Here is a 17,259-nt window from a genome sequence, read left to right on the forward strand (position 1 = left end):
ATATTCATGTGCTGACATGTCAGATTTGATATCTACCTCCAAGAAACTCACCTGTGCCCATTTTTTGTTACTGTTCTGCATCTGAATAGCTGCAATACAACTAAAAAGCTTTTCTGATGTAATATCTTCTGGAAGTTTTGTTAGAAACTGTGCTATATGAATAAAGTCCATCTGTAGGAGAATATCTTCATATAACCGAAGGATTCCTAATCCTGTCCTAAACAAAAATTCTTCTCCATCTCTACAGAAAACATCCCAGACACGACAGGCCAGATCAAGTGGTAATGACTTGCTGTAGAGTGTAAAAATCCTACAAATGAGTCAAAAACAAACAAAAAGGAAGAGTTATAACTTATTTCAGAAAAATGAAAAGACAACTTCCTTTAAATCTCAGTTACATTACTTTAAAGTAAGCAGAAGACAAGTTATTTTATACATTTTTCCCCTATTTCAATGATCCCCAAGTCTCCAGTTCTTGAAGTCAGAACTTGTACTCTGAAAGCCATCTCTTTTGATGCCACAGGAAATCCTCCATTTCAATGCCATCTCCTTTAGAAAGCTCTGGCTAGTTCATACTCAAACAGAGTATAATAAACACATAAGAACTTAAGCAACAAAGATCACAACTGTGTGACTTAACCTTTCCCATTTAAGCCATACAGTTTAACAGCTCTGTTCATCATTTGTTTCCTAAACTAAATCTAAAGCCACAACTAATCTCAATAGAGGGCTGCATCCCACCAATGTACTAATGATAAATCTATAGCTACATTTCTGTGATACATTTTCCAGTTTTTCATGTTAAAATCACAAAAATCTAATAATAATTCTAGATGAAGCTCACCCTTATGCACGAACAGATACTCTGTTTTTGACAGCACTACCACACTTCAAGGGTGCCTGCACTACTACCTTCCATTACAGACACACACACAGCTTGCTACTCTCTGCTTTAGAACATTCCTTAGTTCAAATTTTTCACTGCATTTTCAAGTTTATCCCTTTTCAAACCAGGCCTTAAATTTCATCCTCCCTCTGCTTTAAAGCCTCTATTCCCACAGCCATGCTTCCTTCAGTAGCTGACTATGCTCATTTCATCAGGTCACTTACAATCACAGTACACCATACTGCTATGGTGTAGTAGCCACCTCTCCCCTACTCATGTCACATAACTGTAGCAACAAGAAAATGAACACACAGAACTCCTGTTTGTCTCATTTTTTAACTGAATACATCCCTTTTAATAAAGCTTGAAGCCTGCCAGAGGAACTGCAGTTACACAAAACAGTTCCTCATGATTTCACAAGACCTACTGAATGCCTTTTTTATGCTTTATTCCAGTGCTGAAAGACCTATAGCAAAGTAGAAAGTGTTCCAACAGTTCTATGTTCTATGAACTCACCAGTCTATCAAATATATGTCTGGAGTAAGACTGTATGACTTGAAATGAAGAAACAATTTAGGAAGATTTTCTTCAAAAAATACTTCAAAGGCTGCAAAGTATTTCAGCATCTGTAGGGATAATAAAGCACATGATAAGCCATCATCAAAAGAATGGTTGTAAACCAACACAAACCCCATCAAGAACTGATGTCAACACAGCACAATGTGACTCCTTAGGATAAGTAAAATGATTAAATGTTTCTAGAGGAGAAATCAAAACATGAGAATGAGTTCTATGGATTAGTACCTAGTATTCTCAGTTTTATAATCACAGGTTAAAGTTCTCCATTATTCAATAAGACAAAAGGAAGTCATCAATAAAACAACTATGCTTCAAGTCAAAAGAACGGTAAGGTCCAAAACCAGAAAACTCTGTGCATACCATGCTGTGATCCACACGGAAAAAGGCCAGCTGGCATGGCTTGTTTAGAAGGTTAGCAAAGGCAATGAAAGCATCTGCCTCCTCCAGATTGAGAATGAGCACAGCAGCAATGAAGGACATCCCTTGTACCTTCAAGTGGGAAAAGCATGGGGCAAATAAAGGTGAGTAGGTTCAGTAGATCTTACATCTTTGGAAATGAAAATATTTACAGTTTGCAATTTATCAAGTACTATTGCATAACATTTCCAGATGAATAGAAACAACGTGGATAAATTATTTTTATGCATGCAATCAATTTGATTCCGGCAGTTCAGACGCTCTGGGGGGGTCTCATGATCACAAGTCCTCAGGACTTGAAATACAAGAAAGTTAAAACCACACAGAGTGAATGCAGAACTCATGAGAAACAAAACCTGGCCTCAAGTTCATTGTTAAACTATGGGAAAAGCAGTCATGGAGAAAAACTTCACATATGGGACAGTTTAGACCCAGACAGATACATTGGAACTGAGACAAAATTCTGTTTCAGAACAGTCAATACATGCCTTTCCACTTGCCAAACCATAATTTTTCACATATATAAAATTACTTCTAGGTGGTTAGCTGCAGTGCAAGTTTACATTTTTCCACCATTACTCTCCCAAAAACACTTTAGCCTGCAATAAAAGTAAAGAGCATGATTCTTGTAGTTAAATGATGATCTGAATACCCATTATGCTAACAATAATTTTACCAATTTCAATTGCAATCATCTTTATTCCACTGTCTCTAAACATTCATGCTGCCTGTTCTCATTTAAAAAAACCCATGCAGTCAGCATTTTAACCAACTAGGGAAAAGAGTATTGATATGCATCAGAAACAGACAATCAGCTTTCCATTTTTGGGGAATAAATAGGTGTGGAAATAAGATTTCATTACATTTACTGCCATATTAACATTTTAAAAATGTGATAAGAAATATCAAGACTAGCTATACTTTTAATGGAAAAGAGAAGACTTATCCACAAAAAATTACTTATTTGCCTTTTGAAACTCCACCCTGGGAACAAGCAGTCTCAGAACCTGCAGAGTTTATAATCTCACTTAAAAAATATGGGAGAGTCTCCAAAAATGAGGTCACAGATTACAGAATTCAGGCCTAAAAACATTTGAACATGAAAAACCGACTAGTTATTTATGCAGAGTCCCAAGCATATCTGATTTAGAGAGGAAGACACACCCTGTGCTAAATAATGCTTTGTTGCATGGATGAGACTTAAAACTTTTCAAGTGTTTTTGAGCCCTGAAGCATTAGAGCTTGTGAAAGATGTTCCTAGACACCCCCAGGAACAAAGGAAAACAAAACCCTTTTCTTCATTACTGTTCATTATTTAAATGCTTCTGTAAGCTAACACCTTTCAGAGAGATGTTAGGTTTAGTTGGTTTGTTCAGGGGTTTTTGACAGTTTTTTTAATGGGGTTTTTTTGCTTGTCTTTAAACACAGTAATGTTTGCTGAAAACAGTCTAATCTTCACTGAACTCAGAGGGAGTGATTATTCTCTGTCAGCAAGACACTAAGAAGGAATTTCTGGATTTCAGGACGTGCAGTAGTGAAGCAGGGAGTATCACTATGGAAATGGCAACTGGGGAAGAAAAAGTAAGACAGAACAAGCGAGGTGCTAACTGGAAGCCCACTAACACCTTGTGGGTTTTTTTCCTGTGGATACTCTGTCAGAACTATAATGTCTTATGAACACACCCATTTAAAATTTTCCATGCAATCCAGATACTCAACAATGACATCCAGTACATTTTCAGCTATTTAATTGTCTCTAAGAACTATCATCATTGTGACTGCTATGAAATAACTGCCAAAGTTTAATTATTAAAGCATAATAAATTATTATTATGCTTGCAGCATAATGTTTAGAACACCTATTTATTCAATATACTTTAATACATAACATCTTAAGCTTATTTGTCATGTTAGAAACATTGTACAGCAAACACTTACATATCCCACATCTGGTCTGTAACATGTATATGCTCCCAAAACGCTATGAAGGAGATCATGATAAGGACCACCCTAATAAGAGGAGAGAGTAGAAGGAGAAAAGAAATAGTTATTAAAAAAAAATACAAGAAAGGAACAAGCTGATATTTTAAGATGCAAGTAAGCCAGTGAATTGTTGCTTTAATCATAGTTTAATCATCTTTTACTCCAAGCATTACCACAAATGCTTTTGAGATGTTAAAAGAAAAGTAACAATAATCCCATGAAATAATTCAGCAGAAACCAGTACATAATAGAAAATGAAGATATCTGGCACAGATCCAAGGTTGGACTTTCCTTTTCAGAGACAATGGATATTTTAATTCTTCATAGTGCAAATTACTGTATAACAATATTGCATCTTATTTTATATACATGTATGCACATATTATAGCTATATAAAAATCATAAAGCCTGAAAATACATCAAGATTTCTGTAGCAGTGAGAATAGTCTCATTTCTGCCTGTAGTTTCATAATTAATAGGAATCAATTAATTAATAGGAATCTCATTAACAGGAATCTCATACATCTTCAAGGAGAAAAAAAATCTCATCGTCCATCACTATGTGTCTCTATTTTATTCTCATTTAAGAAGTCCAAACAACTTCTAAAAACTCTTCCATATTTGGCCAGTTATGTTTCTTGTTTAACTATTCAGAATTTTCAAGCTGTCATAATGAAAGTTAAAGGCATCTCACCTTCTGGAAAATATACAGGGATGGAAATGTGCGCGATATATCCAACTTAATTAGCTCCAGACTGGCCTCACGATCAGCAACAGATGCACCTGCATCTGCAAGCAAAACCAACACTTACTTAAGGCTGATCAATTCTACAAACTTCAGAACAAAACTCCTGAAGGCACATAAAGACAAGGAAGGCAGCATTCATCCAGAAACTTCCAGAAGAAATTCTGCCAGCCCTTGAATTATCTCTGTTCAATCCTCTCCACAGGGGCATGACAAAAACACTAGTGAAAATGTGGGAAAAATACAGGTAAAAGACTTGGGGAAAAAGCTCTTTCAGAAGGCTTAAATCAGACAAGATTTCCAACTGGAAAGCAAAGATGATAATTTGATGAACAGCTAAACAGAACCTGCTCTGCTGAAGCTTGGGAAGCAGCATTTCATTCCAGTCTTCCTAAAACTATCATAGTTGGTCTTCCAGACTTTGCTACCAAAGATTAGTAATAAGTACTGTCAGCTTGCTTGTTTTTCAGAGATGAAAATTCTATCACTCTTCAGTTTCCCTTATTACACCATTTCCCAGGACATCTGGGACAATTAAAACAGCTCCTTCTCCCTTCATTCCCATCCAGAACTATTATCTCTCAAAAAAACAGATTACCTAAGCTTTCCCCCAAAGACAGCCCACACCCCCCACAACAAAAGAACAAGCAAACCCCCACTCCACAGACCAAGGGCCATGGCAAACATGTTTTCCAAGGATAAGCATATTTACAGTCATATACACACCAAATTTTTTATAAATTGTTTGTCTCAAGACAACCTTCAGATGAGTCACAGGGCTATCCCTAAGGAAGGCCCAAATAATTTACAGTCAAAGTAGGCAATTAGTCTGGACTGGCTAAGGCAAGCACAAACAACTAAAGTAATGCAAAAGACACTATTACAGGGCAGCATTTTAAAAACTATCAGTTAACAGCACAAAGAGTTAACCTTTAGAACAAGGAGACATCCAACATTAAAAACATCACTGATACTATTTTTAACAGAAAGAACATCCACAGGAGACAGCAATATGCCAGTGAAAAAATTGCACTTGACAAAAGAGTGCTAACATCCCCACTTAATAGATCTGGAAGGAAAGGCCATCTGGGCAGGCAAGGAAATACAAGTGGGATCTGAAATGTGTCATGTTTTGTATTTTTCACCTCTCAGTTTCAGAACTAAAAAATAGAGGCTATTCTTTTTTCTTTCCCAAAATCATGGAAGTGATACTGAGGAGAACCCATCTAAGAAGAGCTAAGCAAGAACATGTATTGTAATTGAGTTTCCTGTTTCTTCTTTTTGTATTTCATCTAGTATTTTCATGAGAGCCTGAGTCTTGATACTTCAAAGGAAACCTTTATTTGAAAGTAGCACATGAAATATTTTAATCTGTCTTTTATCAATACAGTAAGTAAGTGGTGCCAAGCCCCTCGCTCACTGACTTGTTATAAGACAGCAAATATCTAAGTAGGGAATGACTTTGAGAACTTTTAACAAGTATTCTTAATGCTGAAACTGCAGAAGAACTTGTGAGACTTCTTGGGTTTGTAAAAGTGAATAGGAGGTTGTTGAGCACTCGGGAGATCTCACCTTCTATGTCATTCTCAGTACTTGTCTCACTGAAGCTTTTCCATCGTTCCTTAGCTCTTGACAAGAAGATTTCATAAAGTTCTGCAAGAAAGCAAAACAAAAGCAATAACCAAAAGGGAAGTAGTAAGAAAAGCACCCATCCAAGACAAAAGCATGCTAAGTATTCTTGGCTCTGGTTATTTGGTTTCATCACTGGGGGCAGGAGATGAGTCTATGAGATGGTTACCACGATACACAGTTTTATAGTGTGCACTGTATTGTACTTTCTGCTGTGAACATGCCAATTATGACAGGGAAATAATGCCTTACATAATTCAGATTTGTATTTTTGAATAAAATGCTTACAATTCATCAATCATTAGTCATAAAATAAAGCAATTCCCCTTTTCACTCCCTTAAGAAAGCAAAGCTACAGATTCTCAGTTTTAACCAAAAAATTGTTTTCTGGGGGAAGCACTACCTTAATTCTTAAAATGCTAAATGTTTTTCTAAGCAGGTTTTGAATCTGGTTTCCATAATTTATGAGGCTACAATGTCTAACTGTAAAACACAATTGTTCCTAGCCTTATAAAATACATTTCTTCAGAAAGAAATATACCCTGATTTATAGATATAGATTTATTTATTTTTAAAAAAAGCTCACATTTTTCTTTGAAAATAATCAACTTAATTTAGCATTAACATGTGATCTGTTAGGAACATACCAGGAGTGATGTTTAATTCATTTCCCACAGCTAGACTCCAAACCTTCCCACGTACACTTGGGGGCAATCCCTGCCACCACAGCTCTCGAACTCTTCGGGTAGCACGCCTAATATATAGGAGCAGGGAGAAAAAAAAAAACAAAAGGCACATATTGCACATTTTTGTTTTGTAAAATCACTGGGCAATTTACAAGCAAAATAACATACTGTTTACCAAATCAATATTCAAAGATCTCTTGATGCTAAAGCCCCAATAAAAACCCCCAAACATTCAGCTCCCAGAAAGCACATTTCATGTTGCTCTGTAATGACCTCACGCTATATCATGGCAACAAAAACTGACTTCTTGACAACACAGAAAAGGAAAATAAGGTATGTGGGTCCTCAGTTTCCAGAGGAGAAACAAGCCATGCTTGCCTCATTTATACAGCAGAACTTTACTTACATGCCTTCCCAGTTAGGTAGTATTTCATTGACCCAAATCACCATAGCACTAGCGATATTCTCTTCTTGCTTGAAACGCTCTCTCATTATTTTTTTCCTTTTATGTGCTTCTTTAATTTCTGTCAGGCATAACATGTTAATAACTCTGTATTAGTGTATACAAATTAGTAGGTAAATAATTCAGCTACTACCCAAGTATTTAGATGTCTAAAAGATCAGGGTAAATTACTGTTGCATGTACTATTTCTGTTGATTGTAGGTGTATTTCTCTGCACATTTTTAAATTTAAGCTAAGTTGTTCAAATACAGTCATTTAGACAAGCAAAAATCAGGCTAGAAAACTAAGATAATTCTCTTCTGCAGTACACAGGATAACTAATAAGCAAGCACATCATCAGCGCTCTTTTTCCAGTCTTGATTTTCATACCATATTTCATCTGAGCCTTATTAATTTATTAGACTAACCAGCAATACTTATGGATAATTTTATTATTTAAAAGTGCAATTCTACATCCATTTTAAAACTGTTCAAATTTTACTGAAGCTTCCACCTAAAAGGATTCTTATTTTCTTTTCTGGAAACAGGACCTAAAGACCTAAGACAAAGTCACAATGCTGAACAAGAGAACAATGTCCTGCCTTCTGATAAAAAAAAGATCATTTGCAGATTCCTCTTATCAAAAAGGCTAAAAGAAGGACAGACCAATGCTCTCCTGACATCACTTAGAACCACTGTGAAATTGCAAGACATTTTCTATTTAAGCATGCACTGATCACATCAAGAGAGTAAACATGCCCTCCCTGGTAAACAGAGATGGCTGACGAGCTTCATCAAGGTTTTACTGAAGCTTTGAGTGTGTAGCAACAGTTAATAAACCAGGGCACACACATGAAAACACCACACATGGCTGAACCTCCAAAGATGCCATTATTAAAGAACAGAGACCACAGATCACAATTTACAAGAAACACACCACGAGAGCAGAGTGAAATGCATTGTCAAATGCTGTGGATTTCTTATTGCATCTTTCAAAGTAAGCTGCCATGGATCCATAGATGATCAATCTCTGAAGCTTGTATCTCTGACAGTAGCCCAAGTAAAACATGCAGCACAGATTCTTAAAATAGCTTATTCCCTGAATACTAGGCACAAGACTACAAAAGTCCTTTCAACAACTATTCATAGATTGACAGTACCAGATGCTACAGATCTGTTTTTTAATTAATTGTGCCTAGTGGGAATAAGAAGGTTCACACAGGTACAACTGATTGAAAAATAACCCCAAAGTTTTCATCTCTCTTCACATTGAAATTGATCTGAAATTCTTAGGAAACCAGATCTTAAAGCAGTCAGCTTTATTATACTGTGGCTCGTAGTGGCAACTGCAGCAACACAGCTTCCAAAAAGAGTCCAAGTATCCAGAAAGTTTCTACTACACAAGTATCTTAAAAAAATTAAGTTTTTCCTTAAAAAGTAAATGAAAGGTTAAGTTACATTCTGAACTTAGCTATGTTCATTGTAGTAGAATAACAATTTGATAGCTGAATTCTGTTTTAAACTGCATGCCCCTATGCACCAAAGAATAACCCAGACATTACACAAGAGGTTCTTTAATGTACCCACTTGCCTACAAGCCAGGATTTGCTTTATTTTTGCAGCAGAGCGGAGAGGAATTACAGTCATTGCTGGCAGCTGACATACCTCGTTTTTTTGCTTCTGCCACCATCTCATCATACTCCTGTCGATGACGTAAAGCCTCCTCCACTGATTTGGCAGGAAGATTTCTGAAAACAAGTTGTTCCTGAATTCAATACACACAAATGACATTCTGGACCATTTCAGAACAGGATTAAATTCGGTTTCTCTCAAAGGCGAGCTTTGGGGCTGCCACACTGTCAGTGTTCCAGTAACAGCTGTAGAGAACTACTAGATGTTTGCTGCTCCTGTTTTTTAGTTCTCCTAGAGCTTCCCCCAAAGTAAGGTTACTGAATTTGTTGAACACCTGGAATGATGCTCAAGTGAGTGACAAAAGGAAAATGCTGATATACAATATAGTTATTTATTCCAATGCATTTCTGGCCATGTGTATTTTAATCATATGTTCATATGAAATCTATAATGAAGTATTTTCAATAAAAGGTAAAGGTTTTTATTCATTGTAGTTAACCTCTTAAAATTCTCACAAAAGAAGGTAAGTTTGCCAAAGGAAGAAAGGGTAGATCACCACTGATGTCAGAGCTGAAGCTAAGGAAGCTTGGTGCAGTCTAAAAGTTCACCAGATAAAAATGTGTTTGTCTTTTGGCTGCATAATGATCCCCTAATTGCTAAACACACTTCCTCTTGACCAAGGAGACTCACTTCAAAGCAAAATAGACCACAGGGTTTGGTCTCAGCCTCTTAACTAATGTCTAGTCTACTTTGGTCCAAAATAAATAGAAAACAGTTTTGTCATTTTAATATTTAAAAAGTTTTCTGTCTCCTCTCTCATATAAGTAGACAAAATAACTTATTAATATTTTCAGTGAAAGTGACAGCAGAATGTATTTTCAAAGGTTAGACTGTGGCAACACACTGCATGCTTGGGATGGCACTCCAATTTGAAACAAGTCATTTGTAAAAGCATATTTAATCTTACCCTCTACCATACAGTAAAAGAAATAATGCACTTATGAAAACAAATACTCATAGTAATCTGTAATTCCATTCAGAATATTTCTGTCTTAGCAAGGAATGAGTGTATACACTCCCAGAGAGAATATCCAAAGAAACACTAATATGCTTTATTTTCCATTTCCTAATTGGAAGAGATTAGAGCAAACATTTAACAGTGCCATCACAAGCTTTTCCATGGTGCAATTTGAAAACATTGCTCTATTTGTTTCCTTTATGTTCTTAGTCAGCAGGTCCTTTCTCTTTCCTTCAAACTGCTGAAGACTGTAGATCTGAAAATACTGACCAATTTATTACCCATTTTTTATTACTATTCTTATTTGTACTTTATGTGGATTTTGTTACATCTTCAACTGCTGTTTCCCTGCCTTCAGCTGCACTTTTAGGTATTACCTACCTAAAATGTTTTAAGTTTCCAAAATAGGGTAAGGGAGGATATGGGAGAAGGAAGTGCACACTGAAAAAGCAGGGAAGAAACAAATTAAGAAAATTCCTGAAGATTTGAGGATGCCCAGAGCATGGTCACAGACCGTTGTGAGACACAGTAGATTACAGACTGGTGGCTCCATTACAGTGAGAAAAAATTCCTCAAATACACTGTGATCCACTTAAAGGCTCTTCTGAGAAGTTCGTTAGGCTATTATGTGGGACAGCATAATCCAACCATTCCTTCACATAAGACTTGAGAATTTTAGCTAAAATTCAGTCCTTCAGTTGCACAGCAGACTCATACTTACGCTGGTCGGTCCTCCAGAATCAAAGCAGTAGTTGAAAGTGGTTCAAACTCAATGTTTTTACGCCTGGCTGATGGGGGTGGAGGTTTATACATTCTTCCTGTCCGTGCTTCATACTCCTAAACAGCATTATCGATAAAAATTACATTTCAACTTTCAGCCTCACTCCAAATTAGTAAGCATGATATTACTAAATGCATAAATAATTTCACATTAAATATTTTAACATTACTTAATAAGACAGCAAGTGGCAAACACTACAAGTTGAAATTGCTGATAGCAACAGTGCAGCTTTCCAGGACTGCTGAGTAAAGATGAATGAGAAAGCAGTTTCTTGTATCAACTTAATCTTTGATCTGTTCTCGTTCAATATTTCAACTGAGCATCCCAGGATCAGGTGGTAAAGAAATCTGCATAATCTACCCAGCCTAGCTAGTGAACAAGTGTATTTAAGTAACACGTGAAGCTGACAATTAAAAAACCCACCACTAATTAATCAAGAACATGTGTCTCTTTCCATTTCTTCCTCCCAGATTCCAGCCCCCCTTAAGATCCAGTACACCTCACATTCCTGAGGCCTGGAACAGCCCCATCACACCCACATAAACCAGAACCACCTACACTACACTCAGTGACAATATACCAGTATTTATCATTACAAACCTGTTCCATATAATTTCCTTCCGCTGAGGTTAAAACATGCAATCTACTTAGAAAGAAATATTTAACTGCCTCCAATACACACAAGATTCTGAAGAAGAAAGAATTCTAATTCTTTGACCACAACAGCAACTCAGCAAAACAAAAATATGACACAATCCTTAGAAAAAAGCTAAACAGAGCCAGATGAAAACATCAAATCTCACATCCCCTTCTTTTTCTCCTCTGTAAATAAAAATTTACTGCCAAGTTAATGGAATAATATGCATCAACACCATTCAGCACATTGAAACAAGTATCTTGAACAACTGGACACAGGACTGGAAGAGTTCTGTTGTAATTTACACAAGCAAAATCAAAAAATCAATGCTCACCATTTGAATGAACACACATACTCTCAAGCCGAAAATTCCACTTAAAAATAGAAACAACCTCAGTACTCCTGTCACGTTGTATACCTCAGGACACTCAGTACATCTGTAAATTAGGAATGTATCCCGTGATAACACCCAGAGATCAGCATCCAGGCTGCAGCACAATAGCAATGCCATCCCTCAGATTCTTGGTAGAAGTTCTGATTTACTTCCATATTCTCCTTTGTAAGAAGAGTCACCAAATCAAGTTCATTTAGTGGTCAGAGGTGAGGAAGTTCAAACATTAGCAACCTTTTCAACATCTCTACATATCTAACTTGTATGCAAAAAAAAAAGAGGGGGGGGGGGAAGAAAAAAAAATTTTAAAAAGCACTGCAAGATGTCTATCAGAAATGAAACCACTCTTAAGCCGTTTTTTAACACAAGTGATACATGTGAACAAGACTAGTGGTTCCAGCTATTGCCTGTGCTAAGAACTGATACACTATTTCCACGGCAACAGAGGAAGAAAAAAACCAAAAATTAAAAATTCTTTAACAGAGATTTTCACAAAAGGCAGAACTCATCATCCACCTGTGTTTCTGAAAGTACACATAATGAACAGTTGGATTTTTTAAAAAGAGATCCCATGGGCAGAGAAGGAGAACTATAAGTGTTACTAGAGAGAGTCAACAGAGAGGCCAAAATAGCCACAGGCTCCAACTGTCATGGCTGCACATTCCCCAAACTGAAATACATTCCAAAGTACCAGAACCTTCCAAGGGAAGATGCTTTTTCCTAAAGAAGCCTGTGCTCTAGGAAACTGATTTGAAGATCAGATCCCACAACCATCAGATGTGTAGAGAAATCCTGCAAATAAAGTATCCATTTTTTTCTGGAATACTTTATATGACTACATGTAAAGAATCCAATATCCTTCACTGTGCAGTTGATGCAGAATCTAAAAAGCTTGAACTGACATAAAACTTCACTTTGAAAGACGCGAGTTAATATTCTCCCACAACAAGGTAAAAATACAATTTAAAGTCAAATGTCTTGTCAAATGCTTAACATGCAGGGCATGAGCCAGAAGATAGAACAGCTGACAGCTAAGATTCAAGACTATGTAAAACCTGTATATGTAAAACAATTATTTTGGAAGCGTCACATGTATGGTTTCACAAGAAAGTTGTTTAAAAAAAAAATTATTGCAACATATCAGGCATTTATTGAAAATTCCAGAACACTTCCTAATTCCAAAATAAATAAATTTCAGCTTTAATAAAAAGTTATCATCTTACTAAGTCTGTAACACCATCCTGTTATCTGCTGCCAATAATTAACTCAGTAAGAAGCTAAAATCATGTTTTTCCTGAAAAGCACTATGACAATATACTTAAGAGTGCTTCAATATGTGGAGGGACTTGCATTTCTAGTATTTATTCCTGCAGAGACACAGATAAGCCTATTAAACTACAGACAGGTAACTGGGGCTGGGAAAACATCTTTTGCTTATAAACTGCATTTGTTTAAGAAGATAAAGATATCTCAAATAGTTTCTTCTTAAAACAACAAAGAACCCCACCCAAAAACCAGAAACCTAAAAAACCCCACCCCCTACCACCACAAGAAAGAACACCAAAAAAATTCCCTGGTATTCTAAATAATAATTTTAAAAAGTAAATAAACCCACAGAGGTCTTTATTGCTTGCACCTTTTTGTTATCTACATGGAAAACATGCAAGTCTGAAATTTCATTCATTCTTTTGCTGTAGTACCATAAAGGACAGTCAGACCATTGAGAGTCATTTTCAATACCTATAAACAGGACTGGACTGCTCTGTGTAACACAAAAGTAACTGCTCAGAGCTTCCTCTTCCAATACTTAAGCCAAGGACCTTAGAGAAAGGAAAACCAGCTGCACTGCAGCATTCCAAAAGCATTAGTAGACCTGAAGTAGGGTATGCTTGTGGGGATAAAGTATTTAGCTAAGTGTGAAACACAGGGATTCAGTGTGAAAAGACAAACTTGCATCTACAGAGCTCAAACGATACAGCTGTAAAGGAATAAATACCAACCATAAAATTCAACAATCATCTGGAATTAAGTTTGATCTATTTATGATCCAACAACAAAAGCTGAACTCGTGGGAATGAGTGATAAAAGCCTTTGGTTACAAGGACTATGAAAGTTCTCACAGTACCCATTATACAGACAAAACACCACACATCCAATTATTTTGTAGGTATGCTGGAGGAGAAAGGCATCTGATGTGTAGAGAATTTCTGCAACTAAAGAATGCAACACTGAATAAGCTTCCCCTGTCTTAAGGATTGCCTCTATTTAAAGTAGACGTTAAGGCATACTAATACTCCAATTAAACATCCTGTGTATGACAGTTTCTTCTAATATGCTTTCCCATCTGTAATGCTAAGTCTGATCCTAAAATAGTTTTTATTCAATCAGCTATGGCTTCTGCTGATGAAACAGAGTGGGGATTGCCATATATTGTGCAAAAGGTTTTAAACCTCTCTCCCTTCTACACACACGTGACTGGAGCAGATGGGTCTATGAAACATCTATATGGTTATTTCATTATGTTGTACAGCCAACTAGATATATCATCAGAAAGATTACAGGCCTTCATTTGAATCAGGGCTGATCATCCAAGAATAGAAGCATTAATAGAATCACCTAGGAGTGCATCCATGTAAGAAGAATTTCTGCTAATGAATAATCCTACATCAGCATTCATGTTGCCTCCAGGTTAAATGTTAAAATTGCTGAGCTAGCACTGGCTATAAAGTGATTATAAACAAAGGAGTGTTTATAGCAAGAGTAGATGTCACTTAAAAATCCTGTGAGTCATAAACTAGACATCTTCCCAGAAATAGGAATTCCAGATGCTGTCAGGACAGGCAGAACAGTACATTCTCGCCTAATTTGCAGGTGAAATAGAAAGAACAGATGTATTGATGGAGAAGAAAATACTAATCTTTACACAGTACAAAAGGACAACCAAACAGACACTTAAGAGTTTCTAGGTCAATCTTCCAAAGTTAATGCCATTCACTTTCAATTCTTTGTTTGCTGTATTTTTTCCTCAATTGGATATTTAATAGGGTGCATCAAGTTTCATCTGTTGTTTACAAGAAGTCACCGGCCCTGGGCCCAACACAGACACGCTGAGAGTGGCCAAGCCATGTAATGTGAACCACAGGCACCAGAACCAACCAGCAGTTATGGGACTGCTGTTCCACAGTTCCACAGAACTGAGAAGCCAATCTGTACTATTCATGTTTAACACAGAGTGCAGAATTACACAAAAAGTGTACAAAGTAATGGACATGCACAATTTTAGAAGGATTCCAGTCACACAAATAGATAATGTAAATTGTAATAAAAGTTTCAATAGCTATGCTTTTCTAATTTTCCAATTCCACATGGGAAATAGTGATTAAAAGCATCGGGAGTTCTGAAGTGCTAATTCTAATATCTAAATTTTCAAATTTAATAAGTTGTTAAAAAATATTACCAATTTAGCCTTTAAAAAACTTTTGCCATTAAGCAATGAGGCACAGCAAACATAGAAAGTAAATTACTGTCAAGCTGTATGATTACCTATTTCTTGCTATCCAAGAACATGCAATATAAACAATACACAATAATTCTCTTATCACTTGAAGTTGTTAGTGAGATTCACACGTGAAACTTGTTTATTTTGCTAATGGTTTTTAATGAGTTGATGGTTAGTGCCATAAAATATTCATGCTACTGTGAAAATGTGATGTTTGTACTATTTTAATGAGTGCTACACAGTCCCATGCATGGCATCAAATACAACTACAAAAAGTATATATTAAATTTCATACCCCTGTGTTTAATAGACTGAGAGCAGATATTGACGCAAGACTGCCAGAACTGTCATCCTAATAAGAAAAACAGAAGCAGAGCCTTAGCGAATAAATAAAGGAAAAGACCATTACAAAACAGCAATATGCAATCCAAAATTTAAATTCACATGTAGACTATTTATCTTGTATTTTTGAAAAAACATGGATGCGTCTGTTCCTCTTCCTTTTCCAGCCCCCAAAATAGACATATACAAAGACTTCCCACTTGTGCAAGGTCTGTACAGACATTGACTGGATTGTTCTTCTGGTTTAATTGATGTTTTATGTTTTCAGTAATCAGCCCCTTTGCCCAAAGGGAGATTTTTTCCATGGCGCTTCTCAGATGCATGACAAAGGCAGTCCCTGATACACCCTGTGTCTCCCTAGCACACACCACTCACAGACATTAGACTGACTTAACCACAGCCTTGGAAGGTACATGCTGTTAGAAAGGAGACACAAAACATTGTCCCCTGCCATGTTAGTATTGATATTTCTAAACTGAAAGCTCAAAAGTGGGCTATACCTCAGCCTTGCTGGTGATAACAAGGATGTATTTGTAAAGCTTTGAGCAACAGTCACTTCTATTAAAAATAAGATTCTAAGCACCACTCAAGCAGCAAGGCAATCAGGTATAAAAGCAAGCCCAGCTACAGGAGATCCTGTACAACTACAGCTCTGCACATTTCCAACCAAAAGTCAAAGTTGGCTTTATAATGGAAAGATGAGCCAAGCTAAAATATGGGGTGTAGGGGAGGTGACAAACAAAGCCCACTGCTTTTAAGCCTGTGCCTGGAAGAAGGAAAAAAAGGTTTTTATCATTAATTCAACAGAACATATCTGCAGTATTCAGGATAATAGAAACCATTTTAAAGGCTTTCTTCTTCCTTGCTGTACTATTTTTCCTTTTCCATACTGAAGTACCATGCTAGCCTTGGAAGGATAAGATTTATATTAAAACAAACCAACAAAAAACCCCCCCAATCTCACACTTTAAATAAATGTCCATGAAAGACAGCAGATTTACCACCTGAACCTACCCTTTTGGAATTCGATGCAGCCTGCCTAGATGATGACTTTGCTTCCTCAGCACCTCAAGCTCAGCAGCACGTCTGCTTAAGCTGCAAATGCTCAGTTCTTTGAGAGAAGAAAAAATCCTACAGAACATGCTTGGCTAAAGAAATTCAAAGGCCCAAGAGAGGGAGAGGGATCCCACAAAGAGAGAATCCAGAAGACCAAAAAAAAAATATAATGTCCCACCACATCAAAGTAAAATAAGTTCTATAATTTTTATTATCTCAATTTATATTATTTGTTTCCTCCAAATCCAGCAACTTTCAGGAATAGAAATGAAAACACATACCTATGTATGCCCATGCTTTCTTTTTCAAGCCTTAGTAAGAGAACAGTGGCTTCAATACTCATTGTAGTTGTTCTTAAAGACTTTGTTTTTAAAAAAACAGCAGTCAAAAGAATTCACATCAGCAGAGTCAATACTTCCATGTTATTTTCAAAACACTGATCCCTTCTCCCCTTGTAAGGTACTACCCTGAAGATGCATTTGTGCCACCAACATAGCACTGACATTGTTAGAAGTTCTCCTTAACAAGTTTCCCTT

The 17,259-nt window shown here is 36.5% G+C and overlaps 1 protein-coding gene across 2 annotated transcripts in view; it reads right to left on the reverse strand.

The window, feature by feature from the left end:
- The window catches only part of TBC1D12 (TBC1 domain family member 12), a 41,265-nt gene that overhangs the window by 1,856 nt on the left and 22,150 nt on the right, over window positions 1–17,259 (reverse strand). Inside the window, exons 3-13 of one of the 2 annotated variants that reach the window (XM_054276884.1) lie at window positions 15,621–15,677; window positions 10,739–10,854; window positions 9,033–9,115; window positions 7,332–7,449; window positions 6,887–6,993; window positions 6,183–6,263; window positions 4,560–4,654; window positions 3,821–3,892; window positions 1,826–1,954; window positions 1,403–1,512; window positions 52–310 (exon numbers count right to left, since the gene is read on the reverse strand). In XM_054276884.1, the coding sequence (XP_054132859.1) occupies window positions 52–310; window positions 1,403–1,512; window positions 1,826–1,954; window positions 3,821–3,892; window positions 4,560–4,654; window positions 6,183–6,263; window positions 6,887–6,993; window positions 7,332–7,449; window positions 9,033–9,115; window positions 10,739–10,854; window positions 15,621–15,677 (1,227 nt within the window). The remainder of the gene's footprint in view (window positions 1–51; window positions 311–1,402; window positions 1,513–1,825; window positions 1,955–3,820; window positions 3,893–4,559; window positions 4,655–6,182; window positions 6,264–6,886; window positions 6,994–7,331; window positions 7,450–9,032; window positions 9,116–10,738; window positions 10,855–15,620; window positions 15,678–17,259) is intronic. The other variant, XM_054276885.1, reaches the window with a different exon arrangement.

This window comes from Melozone crissalis, unplaced genomic scaffold, assembly GCF_028551555.1.
Source record: "Melozone crissalis strain CALT ecotype California unplaced genomic scaffold, PUWL_Pcris_2 ptg000019l_1, whole genome shotgun sequence".
NCBI classification, from domain to species: Eukaryota; Metazoa; Chordata; class Aves; order Passeriformes; family Passerellidae; genus Melozone; species Melozone crissalis.